This window comes from Antedon bifida, chromosome 4, assembly GCF_963402885.1.
Source record: "Antedon bifida chromosome 4, ecAntBifi1.1, whole genome shotgun sequence".
NCBI lineage: Eukaryota > Metazoa > Echinodermata > Crinoidea > Comatulida > Antedonidae > Antedon > Antedon bifida.
The window spans coordinates 32,456,692-32,472,680 of record NC_136229.1 but is presented as its reverse complement, the minus strand read 5'-3'; the positions used below and the strand labels follow the sequence as shown (position 1 = coordinate 32,472,680).

The following is a 15,989-nucleotide window of genomic DNA, read 5'->3' as shown; positions in this document are numbered from 1 at the left end:
AACCGAATCACATAAATAATTATTTGTATTCATACCTATATTTATAACGTGTACATTAACGTACATTTAAACATTAAATGTTTAATTTAAAACATTAAGAAAACTACTTCATGATGAGATTTCAATAGCCAATCACGATAAGCGATATCTTTTCCCATAAAGAACAACGTGCGCTAACCCCCTACCATCCGGCTCGAAGTGTAAGAAAAGGGAGTGGAGAAAAGGTCTAAAATGACGAATTTAGCCTCAATGCAAAACAACGATGACCCGTCAAATGAAAGAGTACAAGAGCCTGACTTTGATGATCCTCCTGGCTTCGTAGATGACATATCAAATGAAGGTAAATGTCGTGTTTTAGCTAAGCTATACAACTCACCGGGAAGAAGCAAAAGACGCTGCGATTCCCGGCAAAATGTAGGCTAGGTAGGCCGCCACCTATAGTAAATTAATTTCAGGCTTAGGACTGTAACATATGTGTGGAGATAGATAGAAGGTGGCATAAATACATTAATAATAAATGTCATTTTTGTGTAATGAGTCAATGTGCATCTTTGACGCAGTTATCTAAATTCAAATGTGTGTGAATTTTAAATTAATTAACAATAATATTATTAATGTATATTATATATTAATAATATAATTTAAATTTATTTTATTTTTAATGTACATTTATTTTTTAGACAGACTGAATTTAAAAAGTATTGATTGTTGATTGCATTGTGATTTTTGAAAAATTGTAAATAAATATTAAGTCTAGGCCTAGACCTATATATAGGCTAACTAAGTAATATAGTATTTCTATAAATATGTTATTTATTAATTTATTTGTTATTTTCAGAGCTCCTTGCGGATCTGTTGAAGGATAAACCTAAAGAAGCCGATGGAATAGATTCCGTTGTCGTGATTGATAACGTTCCTTCGGTTGGACCAGAACGTTTAGAAAAATTAAAGAATGTCATTAATAAGATTTTTTCAAAATTTGGTCAAATTGTTTCAGACCACTATCCGCTTGATAATGGAAAGACAATTGGGTAAATATTTATTAAAGTTTCTTCTTTACTACACTGTCCAAAAAATAAAACATTTGTACTCAAAATCTAAATATTTTTTAATTCTTATTTTTATAATTTACAGATATATATTCTTGGAATACAAGTCCCCAGCCAATGCTGTGTCAGCCGTCAAAATGTTAAATGGATATAAACTGGATAAACAACACACGTTTGCTGTCAATCTGTTTACAGATTTTGAAAAGTAAGAATAAAAGATAGATTTCCATTCTTAGGTAATGTTATGTTGTTCAATGCATGGATTCCATGGCTTAGATCACAGGGAAATTTGATTTAAAAAAAAACATTTTTGTATCTTTATATTTGTTTATTTACAGGTATGCCAATCGACCTCCGCCTCAAAACCTTGAAAAAAGACCATTTCAGGACATGGTAAGTAGTTGCTAGCAATCTCTATAACAATGGAAGTAATAGTAAGTCCAATCTCTGCTGTTTAGTGGCAATGTCAGATGTTTGAGATTTTCAAGTGATCTATCAGTTGGATGTAGTTAAGAGGTTCTTCTAGAACAGTAGTATGTGTAAATAACAAAGTCATGGTTGCAGGCAACTTTCATCCTACAAATCTTTTTACTTTACTTTGCCCTTAACCGTTTGTTGAGGCACCGTAGATGATTTAAGAACTCTCTTCCATGTAGTTAAAATAAATGCAGTATGCAGTATAAATGGGGAATGTGTATGCCATCTGGTATACTAGCTTAATATTGTTTTTTGTTTTTTTTGTTAGGGTAATCTACGGTCCTGGCTTCAAGATATTGATGCTAATGATCATTACAGCGTGATCCATGACGCAGGAGAAAAGACGAGCATTTACCTTAACACGGCTTCAGAGGCTGTCAAGGTTGAAGAAAGAGCGGTAGGTAGTATTCACCATTTTGGCTTAACCCTATTCAGGATATACCATTATTAAGAGGAACACTTTGTTGGCTCCTGAAAGTGTCTAATAGAGCTTTAGCAGTTTTTGTGAAATCTTCATAATTTCAAATAAAAACATAAGAATGTAACAAACATCCCAGGTCACACCTTGGAGGACCAAGCATATGCAGGGCATAACAAAGACAAAGCAATTAAAATACAAAGGTAAAAAGGCTTAACATTCAGATTGTTGTACTGCCAACTTAAAAACAATTTTACTTTATCCTTTTTTGCTGTGTATTTTTCAGAGATGGACAGAAACATATGTACGCTGGTCTCCCCAGGGCACTTACCTGACTACCTTCCATCAAAAAGGTATCGCTTTGTGGGGCGGGGAAAAGTTTCAACAAATACAAAGGTTTGCCCACACAGGAGTACAACTTATTGACTTCTCACCGTGTGAAAGGTAAATTTCCATTTCTTATATTCTTGCCACACCAAAATTAACTTACTGTTTCAATTTACAAAACCAGTAATGAATGGAATAAACTAGTTAAAACTAGAAGTAACAAGCCAAAGTAGCTGTAACTGGTATTCTTTCTTGTTTCCATTTCAGGTATTTAGTCAGCTTTAGTCCGTTAATGGACTCCAAAGATGACCCAAAGGCAATCATCATCTGGGATGTTTTAACAGGTGCTAAGAAACGTGGCTTTCACTGTCTTAGTACGTCTCAATGGCCGGTATTCAAGTAAGTATTGCTGCTTCTTGTACTTGTGTTTGTGTATCACAGCATTTATTGGTTACTTAGTAATTTATTGATGTACTTACCTATCTTTTTAGATGGAGCCACGATGGTAAATACTTTGCTAGGATTGGTGAAGACAGCCTCAGTGTTTATGAAACGCCTTCATTCGGCCTTCTGGACAAAAAAAGTTTTAAGTGTAATGATATAAAGTAAGTAAAAACATATTCATCATTTTTATACACTATGTGTCAATAGTTACATTATATATTTTGGTTGTAAATCAGTTAAATTTAACAAAATTTTGTCAAATTTAACAAAAATTTTAATCGATGATTTACGTACATTTTAGGGATTTTTGTTGGTCACCAGCCGATAGCATCATATCTTATTGGGTTCCCGAACAGGGAGAAAGTCCTGCTCGTGTCACTCTTCTCGAGATCCCATCACGTAAAGAGCTTCGAGTTAAGAACCTTTTCAACGTGTCTGAGTGTAAACTACACTGGCAGAAAGCCGGTGATTATCTCGGGGTCAAAGTTGATAGACTTACTAAAAGCAAGAAGGGACAATACTACAGTTTTGAAATCTTCCGCATACGAGAGAAGCAGATCCCAGTTGATGTAGTAGAAATTAAGGACCCTATTGGAGCATTTGCGTGGGAGCCAGTTGGGTCACGGTTCGCTGTACTTCATGGTGAATCACCAAGAATTGGTGCCAGCTTTTATAATGTGAAGCCTAACAGTAAAATTGAGTTAATAAGTAAGTTACACAAATTAAGCATCGTCAAACAAATAGGTCAACTTAAGCCTGTTTTCCATTTAGGCAAATTTATACATTGACTAGTGCAAAGAAATGATGTGAAAAATTGTGCAACCAATCAGAACTCATGAAAATATTCTTATAATGCTATTTAAATGTTTAAATGTTTAAAAGAAATAGCTCCAAGATACTTAACAATATTATTTCAATTTACTGTAGATAACCATAATAAATGCACTCGCTCCCAAAGTAATAATGATTTATCTATTCCGTTATGGAATAACTCTCAGGGTAAAAGAACTTTTGTTTATAGATCAACTAAATTATGGAATTCTCTACCAAATAACATAAAATCAGAACTCCATAATATGTCTTTGGCAACTTTTAAATCTTCACTATAGAAATCATATATGTATTAACCTTTTTGCCTTCACAATTGTAAATAGTTTTATATCTGTTTTCTTTCTTTTTGTTTTTCTTTTATATTTTATTTTTGTTGTAAATATGTTTACTGAACCACTTTGGAAATCAGTACATCTGTATTGAAAGTGTATTTCAGTTTAAAGAAAGAACAAATAAATAAATAAATAAATAAATGATTGTTTCATGCGAATATATTTGCCTAGTTGAAAATACGCTGTAGATCATTAATTTATATCTAAAATTATAATCTGCGTGGATCATTTGCTTGAGGTGAGCATAGAAACTTGTACATTCAAATTCATAGTTTTTAAAAATACTAAGACAAAGACATTCTTTTTTATTATCTAGCTACATTAGAGAAAAAGGCAGCAAATGCATTGTTCTGGGCACCAAATGGTCAGTTTATAGTACTTGCTGGTCTGCGATCGTAAGTACAGTATATAATAACTAGCTAATTTGTTTATTTATTGAATTTGGTATGTTTAACTGACATTCATGTCATAAATTGTATTTACTTCTACAAACCTATTTTTGGATTTAGTGTAGAAAAAAAATATGCAGATTAAATTCACCAATTTTTCATGTTTTCGATTCCAGAATGAATGGAGCATTGGAGTTTGTTGACGCTAATGACATGACAATCATGAACACGTCGGAGCATTTTATGGCAACTGACGTTGAGTGGGACCCAACTGGACGATACGTGGCTACAGGTGTTAGCTGGTGGAGTCATAAGGTAAGTTTAATACCTTCTCAAGATTTTCCAGTTTGTTACACTCTTCCTATTTGTTCTATTTTTCATCTGGTTTTGGCATGATTTTTGGATTAACAAAATAACACCTATTTTGGACCTACAGTTCATAGTTTTTATCCAAGAGGACTCATTCTACCACCAGAACCACAAGGCTAGTGAGCCCTGAACCTTGTCGATATTATGGCTACGTATTACGCTTCCACTGTCTTAACCACTCAGTTCTCACATGTAGTTCAAATATCAATTTGTAACTACCTACTTAAATGCGAGAATTAAAATATTGATTTATAACTATTTATATTTATGATACTATTTGTGTCTGCAGGTTGACAATGCATACTGGATGTGGTCGTTCCAAGGAAAGGTACTTCAGAAATGCACTACAGATCGCTTCTGTCAACTGTTATGGAGGCCACGCCCACCATCGGTGCTTACTGAAGAACAAATCAAGGTATGCATGTTTACACCCCTTTACAATGAATGGAATAATCTGTCCAGTTAATTTACTTGCTGTGCATTCTGAAAGATAAATAATATAAGATATTAAAATGGAAGCCATACTTTACATAACTACTGTAAATCCTTAAGTTAAAATTACATATATAATTAATGTACACCGAATTGGTGACAGTGGCTTAGGCTGCTTCTGTGCTTTCCTGCCAGCTAGTGACTATACATTTTCTCCTTACGTCATGTTTTTATAATCTGTATTATATTTTGTAAAATGTGTCTTTTCCCTGAATAAATAATAGTAATAATAGAAGTATTGTATTTTTTTTTTCCCCCCAAAGGATTTGAAAAAGACTATGAAGACATACAGCAAACGTTATGAATTGAAAGATAGAATGAGCCAATCAAAGGCCTCCAAGGTAAGACTCATAATGCAATAGTAGACTGGTTACATTGTTTTGAATATAGATTGATTTACCTTAACATCTCATTTGAAGAACAAAACGATGAGAGTAAATCACAATATAGCACAGCCAATAATTATATGCTGCATGCAAGCCAAATCGAAGGTTATTTCTTCCTGAAAAAGATATATAATGCTTATACTGTAAAGGATATAGGTAAAATGTGTGTTGTTGCAAGTAATTATGCATTGTATTATTTCTTCTTCTAGGAAATCATTGAAAGACGTCGTGTATTGATGGAAGAATTTGAAAACTTCAAGAAACAGAAAGAGGAACAACTTGCAGCAGAGAAGAAGGAGCGTTTAGAACTAAGGAGAGGTAAGCATTCATCACCAAACATCCCTCACAAGTTGTTGATTTACATTCATCACCAAACATCCCTCACAAGTTGTTGATTTACATTCATGGCTTGCCTACAAATTGTAGATTGCAAGTCCTTTTCTTTCCAAATCCAGTTCTTCTTTGTAACTTGATATGGAATGCCCACTATGCATAAATAATTTATTCTCGCCCATGGATGTAAATCGATGGGCCTTATTCGGCACACAGAAGGTACTTGCACACAATTTGAATTGGAATAAGTACAGAAAATCAGCCATTCTTATTTTAGATTTTGTGTGAAATGCACAACCTAACAATATAACATTATTTAGAAAGAAAAAAAATTACATGATAACCAACTTACCACAAAGAACAGAAAATCTTATCACAAGAATATTTATTCTTTCAGGTATGGAGACTGACTCGTATGATAGTGGTTGGGATGAAGTTGCGCAGGAAACTGTTGAATTTTTTATAAGCGAAGAAATCATTGAAATCGAAGATCCCGAGTAATCGTGTTGCGTTCAACATCTTTTGGGGTTTCAAGATTGAAATTCCAAACACGTTTGAGCCGATTGGTCAGTTGCGCATTTGTAGATTTTCGGATTAATATTGAAGACCGAAAATCATCAATTTAAACCCGGTAGCTTTGTCGGTGGGGTGTTAGTGCATTTGTGTGAGCAAAGCTGTAACCGGAAGATTATTTCTTATCGATATCCAGCATTTCTAATTAGTATCATTGTATTGTATACTAATTATTACATAGAATTTGTCAAATCTTACTCGGTATAATTATAGTGTGGTATTGTTATATTATCGTGAATTTATAGTTGATTTTTTTTTATTTAGCCTCCCTGCATTCCATAATTGATTACTCAGCCTCAAATCGAAAAACATACCTCGTTAGAAACGTGAAAATATTTGAATACTATAAGTATTATCAACAAAATCATTCTAAAAAGATATATTTTAGATTTTTTTACTACAAATATGGTAATTGATTGCAAACCGTATTGTAATTGTTTAACGTCGCCTACATATATTGTAGATTGCTCGTTTTGGAAAAGACGTCATAAAAAACCCCGTCATAGGCCCTTTTTTTATTTCATTGTAGTATATAGTTTAATTTCTTCATATAGTAATGTAGTAATTGGATTATTAATATATCATTCACCATTTACGATATGATATTAAATCTTATATGATAGTCATGTGCTTGGTTCAGTTCTTTTTGTTGTTTATAATAGGCTACAAATGGCCCTCTGATATTTGTATTATCCGCTCCATCCATGAGGCTAACGCACTTAGACAAGCAGCCTTCTTGAAAGTTAGAGTATAAACCTTTTAGTGACACCATGACCTTTCCAATTTCACATTAATTTGTAATTAGGTACATCTTTATAAAAGAAATTACTATTTCTCAGAAATAAATTTGCCAAAATTTAATGATAAAATCTATCATGGCATAATTGGTAATAATCAGTTACATAATTACTGCATTATGGTTGCAGCTTTATAAAAAGAAATTACCTATCAATAATTTATAATACAAACACAATTAACAATTAAAATTATATATAATTTATAATATACAGTAATTATAAAATCTATTATGTTCAATATATGCGGGCTCCAATAGTACTGTATTTATTTGTTCTTATCAAAACTGCATGTTGTGAAACATTACAACTGAAGTGGTCTAGCTCCGTCACATGCTGCACATACATAGAATGTAGCATTACCACTATACTTGGACTAAAAGAAAACATACATACATTAAAAATGTTATGTAATGTTATCACTATCATTAGAAGCTTTTATTAATCATAGGCCAGTCTGTAAACAAATGTATTTTTATTTCATAAAATGTCTGTTACATAAGACATTTATAATTCCCAAAACGAAGTGTGGTACATTCACAATCTTTCTCATCCTCACCCCAGGAACAGCCTTTACGACCATCACATCTTTTAGATTTAGGAATACAGGAATCATCTTAACATTCATGCTAGATGTGTACACTGGGCCTACGGTTTATATTCCTTATTCGAGAAGACTCGTTCTACCACCAGAACCATGGAGCAAGTGAGCATCGAACCCTTGCCAAAGTTATGGCTACGTAATTACGGTTATACTGCCTTAACCGCTTGGCCACTCACTTGCTACAATCAGAGGGACACCACATGATGTGCATACTTACTTGCATAGTTTCTACTGTGTTTTGTACAGCCTCTTTATCAAGTAAGGTCACAGTGCAGCCTCCAAACCCACCTCCTGTCATTCTTGATCCGTAAACACCATCACATGACATCGCTAAACTCACTAACTCATCTAGCTCTTTGCAGCTTACTTCGTAATCCTTACTAAAATATAAAAATGTATAACACAGATAAAAAGATAGAAAATATACTACTGTACTACCTTTAGTTTAATCTTTTTATTTAATCTTGAAGTTCTGTTCACACTGAAAAATGGGTGTAGTTTTTAAAAATAGAATCATTCTTATTTCGGATTCGCCATAAAAAAACGTGTGTGAAATGCATAGAAATACAATTGTACTGTTTAATAAAGTAGTTTAGTACCAACTACAACATTTAAAAGTACTATGAAAAATGAAAATCTCAAGCATACACCAATTAACAATATAACATTTTTAAAAAAGAAAAACATAGTATATAATCAGTTCATCTACTGGATTACTACTTTTTACAAATGTCATTACGTGATGACCAACTTACCACAAAGAATCATGGCTTTCCACCATCAATTTACCAAATGTGACAAAGTCAGAGCTTGACAATGCTTCTGCTGCTTGCGAGGTTCTTGTGATCTCGCTGATCACATGTCTAGCTCGTCTAAAAGTCACTTCATCAAGCTTTCCTACTTGAACTAAAAGTAAAACATTTTACGAATTAAACCCCTTTTTAAAAATAGTTAATTATGAATGTATTTGAATAACTTAAACATAAAACAAGACTTATTATACCCCTTTCACATCGCATTTCATACACACCATGGCGAACAAAATTCTGATGTTGACATGCTGTGTGCGAGTTTGGCAAGGCGGTGAGGAAGTGGTAATATGTATATATGTGCCCAAATATGGTAGTGATATTCCCAAATATGGTATATGATATCATCACGTCCATTATATGGGCACATCACATTTTTTTGTCAGTTTGATAGTGTAGACAAGGCTTTAGTATTTAAAAACTAGAAAGACCAAACAATTGTTAGTACACACAATAACCGCAACAGTGAAAACTATTCACAAATTGCTTACGTTGAAGGTCTTCCATCGTTGCATCCCGAAGACTTTTTTTCCCAAGAGCCTTTGCTGCTTCGTAACACTGCTTACGTCGTGATGGGTACTCACTTCCGGTAAGTTCATGTTTGACGTTTGAGTTAGCAATTAGCACTACTATAGTTGGGTTGGTCATGGCAACTAATTTAGCTTCCATTGATCTAACAACAAAAATAAAAAAAGCTAGAATATGAGAATGAGGTCCAGTGAAGCATGTAAATCTCAAATATTTTATTTTGTATATTATACAGTACAATCTTATTTAAAGATGTATTGTCCCCCTGAAAAAATAATTCTTTGGGAATATTCCATTTTAATGTAACATAATAGTTATCCACTTTGACCAAAAATTTGATTGAAAAAAAATGTATTTACCTGAAAAAAGATGTAATTTAAAGCAAAAAATGGTCAAATTGGCTGCCAGCCAATGGATTTTTGGTTGAATTTAACTATTTATTTTGTCATTTTACAAGGGAAAACATTTTTCGTTTTTTTTTCTATGGAAGTGATTAACTTTATTAAAACTACAAAATAACATATTCAAAGTCTGATTTAATTAATCTTCATTTTTCATGTTTTTGGGGGACAATACATATTTAATAAATTTATTTATATAAATCTTCAGGCAAATACTAGAAGTTTGAAAGTAGGTGCTTACTAAAAATGCTTAAGTACAAACTTACCTACAGTCTATAAGTAAAGCATTATCTTTTTTCCCCATAACGGAAATGAACTGGTCCATAATACCACAAGGCATTTTGGGAAAATCATGTTCAGCTTTCTGACAGGCTAAAGCCTTGTCTTTTGGACTTGTCTTAATACTTGGATCCAGCTGCTCTAGGAAAGTATATGTTGCGACTTCTAGCGATGCAGAGCTGGAAACACCGCCTCCTATAGGCACAGTGGTCCCTATCACAGCGCTAAATGATGATAGGTTACCTGACAAAGACAAAAAGACAGCATAACTTTAAGAAACACTTGTTTAATAATATGAAAATTAAGAAACATTTACTCAATACTAATGCACTTGTCAATTGTATGACCCACTATACAAGAGGTGCGTCATTTGTCCAATGTGACTTACCCTTAGGTGACGCACCCATTTTGACAATGTTGTTCATGATATGGTGGGTGGTAAAGTGACGGACACTGACACACCATGTTCGTTGATGTGACGTACCACTAGGTTTTTTGTATAATTATTTGTATTTTAAATGACGCACCTCTCCAGGGGGTCATATTGTGGGTCATTCAATTGACAAGTGCATTCAATTTGAATACAGAGCTCTGGGAGTGTAAGGTACTGCTTTCGCAGTGTTATTCACCTTTATAATTTTGTACAACTCCTTTTACATAGTTTGCCCATGCAGGTTCACCTGGCAGGAGGGGGGTCTCACTTGTTGGAAGAGCAAACTCAACTTGTTTTGGTTCATCAACACCTTCAGCTGTTGTTATCACTGTACACATCCCACTGTTGGTTTTTGAGCCAACAAGTACAGTCACCATTGGCAGTGCCTGAATTGGAAAAGATGATATCATTTCTTTATTTTCATGTATATTCATCAAAAGTAAATAACAAAGATTTTAAAAAAAACAGGATACCTGATTTTATTTTGTTATTTTATTTAACAATATATATTACTATTACCGTATATACATCTCTGCTACTGACTAGGCCTATAAGTCTAAGTAAGTAATGCCTATAGCCTATATTTTATGTTTCCTAGCTAGATATTATAGTAGGCCCTCTACTTAGCTAGGCCCTACTATAGGCGGTAAGCAGTAGCTCAAAAAAGGCCTAGAAAAAGGATTTCGTTCCAATGTTCAGGGTCTAGATTTTGTGAGTTGATATTTTGAAATGAACATATTTCTCACACTATTATCAAAAGTTCTCCACAAAATATCGAGTCAATTTCGAGCAATTACCCCTCAAAGGTACCCCCCATACTGCAAAAATAGCCTTTTCTGAGGTCTGGACCAATATTTATGTAGTAATAACTTTACAAATATTTCACCAAGTGTTATTATATTTACCATGTGGGTAGTCAAGTGGATTGTAAACACATTTCAAATTTAAAATCTACGTATTATGCATTCGAGAAAAACTGAAAAATTATTTTCTTATTTTCTCTAAACTGTGTTTCTAACAAACCATAATCATACACCATGTTGAGCAGGAAACAATTTTCAAACAAGCATATCATCTTTTTTCGCTGAAAATGTCCGTTTACAACGTTTGCAAGTAGCAAAATAAACCAAACTTCCTCGACTCGCGTAGGATACATGTTGATTCTGTACACACTGCTGCTGCACTCCGTGCGTTTTGGGGGATTCCCCAATCTGTAATCATAATATATGATTGGTGAAATACAATCACGTGGTACATATTTTTGGACGTTGCGGATAATTTTCAACATGTTTCCTTCACGGAACCAAATCACTCACGCCAATACATATGTATATCAAAATAGAGTACCAAAATCAATCGATGATTTCTCAAAATTGACACGCACAATTCTGGATAACTTATTGTTATATTGTTAACTAAAAAATTGACATTGTAAATTCTAGACCCCTCTAACACTGGAACGAGATGAAACGACTATTTACTGCTTACGGCCTACTAGGCCTACTAGGCCTAGGCCTAGAGTAAGTCATTGTTAGTTAAACACAGACAATGCAAGTAATGCAATTAGGCCTAGGCCAAACATATACCATCGGAAAAACGAAGCCATCGTTGTAGTCTGTATGCTCCCCTATCAAATTAACTCTTCCTGGTGCACAGGCTGCAACATCTGGTTTGCTACCGAATTGTTTTAAGAATTCATTGCAAAGTTGAGAAAGTAACGTTTCAACTTCTAAAACATCTGTCACCCGGTTCGACGAAGACATTGTGTTATACTGTAATATTACATAGCTTAGGCCTATGTAAATACGTGAACGTGATTGGTTGAAACTGCATCACATGACTACCGCTGCGAGGATCGAGTACGATGATATCGATATTGACCGAGTAATATTCGCGTCCCTGTAATTATAAAATCCAGTTCTCGAGTACGATGATATTGACTGTGTGGCAACACTCGCGTTTGGCGACTTGAACTCGCGATGATTTGTCACACTATCACAAGACAACGTTTCATTCGTTGCGCCACGCAACTTGCTTGACAAAAATTAATCTAAACTAAACTATTTAAACTATGTCAATACGGTCTTTATATTATACTGTGTACTGCAAAATTGCTCAGCTCACGCGCACGTACATCATCATAAATAGGGGGTCGCAATTCCTAAAAGCGTTATGATTGGCTGGTTGACACACGTGACTCCAGAAGTTAGTTTGCGATGGATGGAGTCAGTGGGCCGGTGGAGCAAGAAATAAGTTCATGCTCGATTTTCACACGTGTGTTATATTGTGAATATATTCTATTAACATTACAATAAATCATTATCAGATATATTTCTTATCAAATTAATACTTATATATTACATTAATTAATTGGCACTCCAGTTTCAGCATGAGCAAGCAGCTAGGCCACTATTCCATTTCCGAGGCCTGCTTTAGCAAAAATAAGTTGCTCTCACCACTACACACATCACCCACTATATAAAAGTTGCCACATCACTTCTCGTCTGGACTGCTTTGCCATGAGAGGCAGCAGGCCTAGGGCCAAGGCCTACATGTACATTTTTTTACCAGTATATAGGATATTTCCTTCCAAAAGCACCTATAATAAGAACCTACTTAGGTCGAACTTCAATTCAAATTATGTATACTCAAAACATTAAAACACGAAATATACCACATTGTACAAAGCTAAACAATCCCACCACCTCCAACTTCGTACCGTCTGATACGTGCTTTCCATATATGCCGCGCACTTGTCACGTGAAGGCAAACAGCCAATAATGACTCTAGATTTTTAAGTTGAGCGCTAGGTTGCCTTTTCTCTCCATCACTTTTCAATTTATTATATTTATATTTTTTATGCTTATTATCTTATGGAAGAATAGAGAAACCTGAAATGTTACGACCTCATGGAAAAAAATAGAACAAACGTAAAAGTTTTGCGCATTTTTAAATTGTGCTAGACTTCACATGGTAGGCCTATTTTGGATGGGTGACTGGTACGATGTTATAACACAATTAAAATATTATTTTAGGATACTAGGATACACAGAAACTTCATACACCATTTGGAAATTTATCTTTTGTCTTTCGTAAACATTTCCCTATGATTTGGAATTGCAAAAGTTGAATTTTAAGCAAGACCGCATGGTACTGAGAGGACACTGACCCCTCACCAACATAATAATGGAAAATGGTGTAAAGTACAATCAACGAACTCGAGGGTCGTTGATACTATATCTATTATTAAGTCCCTGGCAATTTACGTGTGTACTTAACTTGCACGTAGACGGACTGTAGTCAAAAAAATACCAACAGTGTGACGCGTCACAACAAAAAATAGCAACAGTGTGATGCGTCGTACCAAAAACATAGCAACAGTGTGACGCGTCGTACCAAAAACATAGCAACAGTGTGACGCGTCGTACAAAAAACATAGCAACAGTGTGATGCGTCGTACCAAAAACATAGCAACAGTGTGATGCGTCGTAACAAAAACATAGCAACAGTGTGACGCGTCGTACAAAAACATAGCAACAGTGTGACGCGTCGTAACAAAAAATAGCAACAGTGTGACGCGTCACATAAAAATCCAACACAACAACTGAACTTGCTTTGTTATAGTTGTTTATTGAATGAAAAAAAAATCATTTTGAATCGACCACAGTATTAGTTGAGTTGTAAACACTTGTATACACGGGTTCAATTAGTAATTTCATACTGTATTTAAATTTCTAGCTAATAAAGTATAATTTAAAATATTAATTCATTTTTGCTTAATTAAAATTATTTTGTGAAATCGAAATATCAATGGTGGGTGCACAATAACAATGATTTTCTAAAATTAAATACATTTTAAGGATACCACCAATATTTTAATAATTGTATTAAAACAAAATTATGAATACCACAAAATAGGATGCCAATTCATAAAGCTGAATATAATTTTTTTTTTAGTTGGGGGGGGGGGGGGATGTTAAATTTTAATAAACCTTTGGAACTATATTATATTACAGTACTATATTAATCATCACCAACAAATCTCCATATATATTCAGCAGTAAAATATTAATATTCATGTTAATTACCACCAAATCATCAATATTCAACAGTACAATATTAATATTCATGTTAATTACCACCAAATCATCAATATTCAACAGTACAATATTAATATTCATGTTAATTACCACCAAATCATCAATATTCAACAGTACAATATTAATATTCATGTTCATTACCACCAAATCATCAATATTCAACAGTACAATATTAATATTCATGTTAATTACCACCAAATCATCAATATTCAACAGTACAATATTAATAGTCATGTTAATTACCACCAAATCATCAATATTCAACAGTATAATATTAATATTCATGTTAATTAACACCAAATCATCAATATTCAACAGTACAATATTAATATTTATAATGAATATATTAATCTTCACTACATGTTCAATAGTAAAATATTAATATTCATGATGATATGTTATCATTCATTACCATTATACCACCAAATATGCATATTCAACAATACAATATCTTTATTTATTATCAATAAGTACCACATATTCAACACCAATGTCAAGAGTACTTTAGGAACGTTAGGAACCTATATTCTACATACCTTCAGAGCAAAGGTCGCTTGATTTTAATTTTCAGAAAATTACTGCAATAAATTCTAGTACAATACTGATTTAGTAATTCTACAGGGGATGCTGCAATAAACTTGTAGTAATTTTACTGCGGTTGCTGCAGTAATTATACTATGGTTGCTGCAGTATTTATACTATGTTTGCTGCAGTATTTATACTACGGTTAACTGATTTTTAAATGGAATTTAAATTTATTTTTCTCTTCACTGAATACTTAATTTTAAAAGTGGCTGAATGAACTTTACAAAATAATAAGTAAACATAACAAAATAAAGAAAACATGTAGGGCTGCTGGATTATTATTGTACTTAGCAGTTACTAAATAGAATCACTTATAACCAACACTCATGGGTTACAATCCTCCACAGACTCATTAGTTAAAGATCAACCTGTATTGAATATCAATCAAAACTATTAAAAACAAGTCTAAACAATTGTTATAATACGCTGAAAGCATGGAATGGCGCGATTACTTTGATCTTGGATGTTAATACTGTTTTATGCATCACACACATATACTTCAAATGGAAATAAAAACAAATATAATAAATAAAATAACTTTAACCTGAAAGAGAATACGCCATTGTAAATGAATAAAACAATACAAGTATTACCAGTTATTACAAGTATTCCCAGTTATTACCAATTATTACAAGTATTCCCAGTTATTACCGGTTATTACAAGTATTCCCAGTTATTACCGGTTATTACAAGTATTCCCAGTTATTACCGGTTATTACAAGTATCCCCAGTTATTACCGGTTATTACAAGTATCCCCAGTTATTATCGGTTATTACAAGTATTACCGTTTTTTTTAGTAGTGGTGGCGATACTCTTATTGAACATGTTTATTATCACCAACAATTTGCAAAGAAGTATGGAATAATCTTTGAAAAAGGTTGCTATAGTATCAATAATATTGAAAATATAATTATATAAATGTTATCTTTGTGTTCTAAATGTATATTTTATTATCAACCTTTAATTGGTGCCTTGCACTGTTGGTTGTAAGGAATAAATAAATAAAATTAATGTACACCATATGTTAAATAGTAA

General features: G+C 33.3%; 2 protein-coding genes across 3 annotated transcripts; one reads left to right on the top strand and one right to left on the bottom strand.

Annotated features, from left to right (window-relative positions):
- Window positions 1-149: 149 nt before the first annotated feature.
- On the top strand, window positions 150-7,046 carry LOC144840288 (eukaryotic translation initiation factor 3 subunit B-like). Its single transcript, XM_078696056.1, has 15 exons — window positions 150-340; window positions 839-1,031; window positions 1,135-1,254; window positions 1,388-1,442; window positions 1,795-1,923; window positions 2,231-2,388; window positions 2,539-2,670; window positions 2,763-2,876; window positions 3,017-3,423; window positions 4,195-4,273; window positions 4,444-4,582; window positions 4,926-5,051; window positions 5,392-5,469; window positions 5,724-5,832; window positions 6,245-7,046. Exons 1-15 carry the CDS (start codon window positions 232-234, stop codon window positions 6,346-6,348), a joined length of 2,052 nt encoding a protein of 683 aa, XP_078552182.1. The 5' UTR covers window positions 150-231; the 3' UTR covers window positions 6,349-7,046.
- A 216-nt stretch (window positions 7,047-7,262) lies between these two features.
- On the bottom strand, window positions 7,263-12,032 carry LOC144840302 (galactokinase-like). Of its 2 annotated transcripts, none has more exons than XM_078696083.1 (7): window positions 11,855-12,032; window positions 10,465-10,654; window positions 9,823-10,078; window positions 9,119-9,300; window positions 8,574-8,724; window positions 8,036-8,198; window positions 7,263-7,590 (listed from the first exon to the last, which is right to left on the bottom strand). In XM_078696083.1, the coding sequence occupies exons 1-7, from the start codon at window positions 12,029-12,031 to the stop codon at window positions 7,519-7,521; spliced, it is 1,191 nt and encodes a 396-aa protein (XP_078552209.1). In that variant the 5' UTR covers window position 12,032; the 3' UTR covers window positions 7,263-7,518. The 2 variants fall into 2 exon arrangements, with proteins under 2 accessions (XP_078552209.1, XP_078552210.1); XM_078696084.1 differs by lacking the exon at window positions 11,855-12,032 and adding an exon at window positions 11,292-11,413.
- Between the last annotated feature and the right edge of the window lie 3,957 nt (window positions 12,033-15,989).

Coding starts and splice junctions, on each gene's coding strand:
- LOC144840288 (XM_078696056.1), top strand. CDS start 232: ATGACGAATTTAGCCTCAATGCAAAACAACGATGACCCGTCAAATGAA. Junction 1,255..1,387: donor CTGTTTACAGATTTTGAAAA/GTAAGAATAAAA, acceptor GTTTATTTACAG/GTATGCCAATCGACCTCCGC. Junction 2,877..3,016: donor TTTAAGTGTAATGATATAAA/GTAAGTAAAAAC, acceptor CGTACATTTTAG/GGATTTTTGTTGGTCACCAG.
- LOC144840302 (XM_078696083.1), bottom strand. CDS start 12,031: ATGTCTTCGTCGAACCGGGTGACAGATGTTTTAGAAGTTGAAACGTTA. Junction 8,725..9,118: donor AACGATGGAAGACCTTCAAC/GTAAGCAATTTG, acceptor TTTTACTTTTAG/TTCAAGTAGGAAAGCTTGAT. Junction 7,591..8,035: donor ACACAGTAGAAACTATGCAA/GTAAGTATGCAC, acceptor GTTTTCTTTTAG/TCCAAGTATAGTGGTAATGC.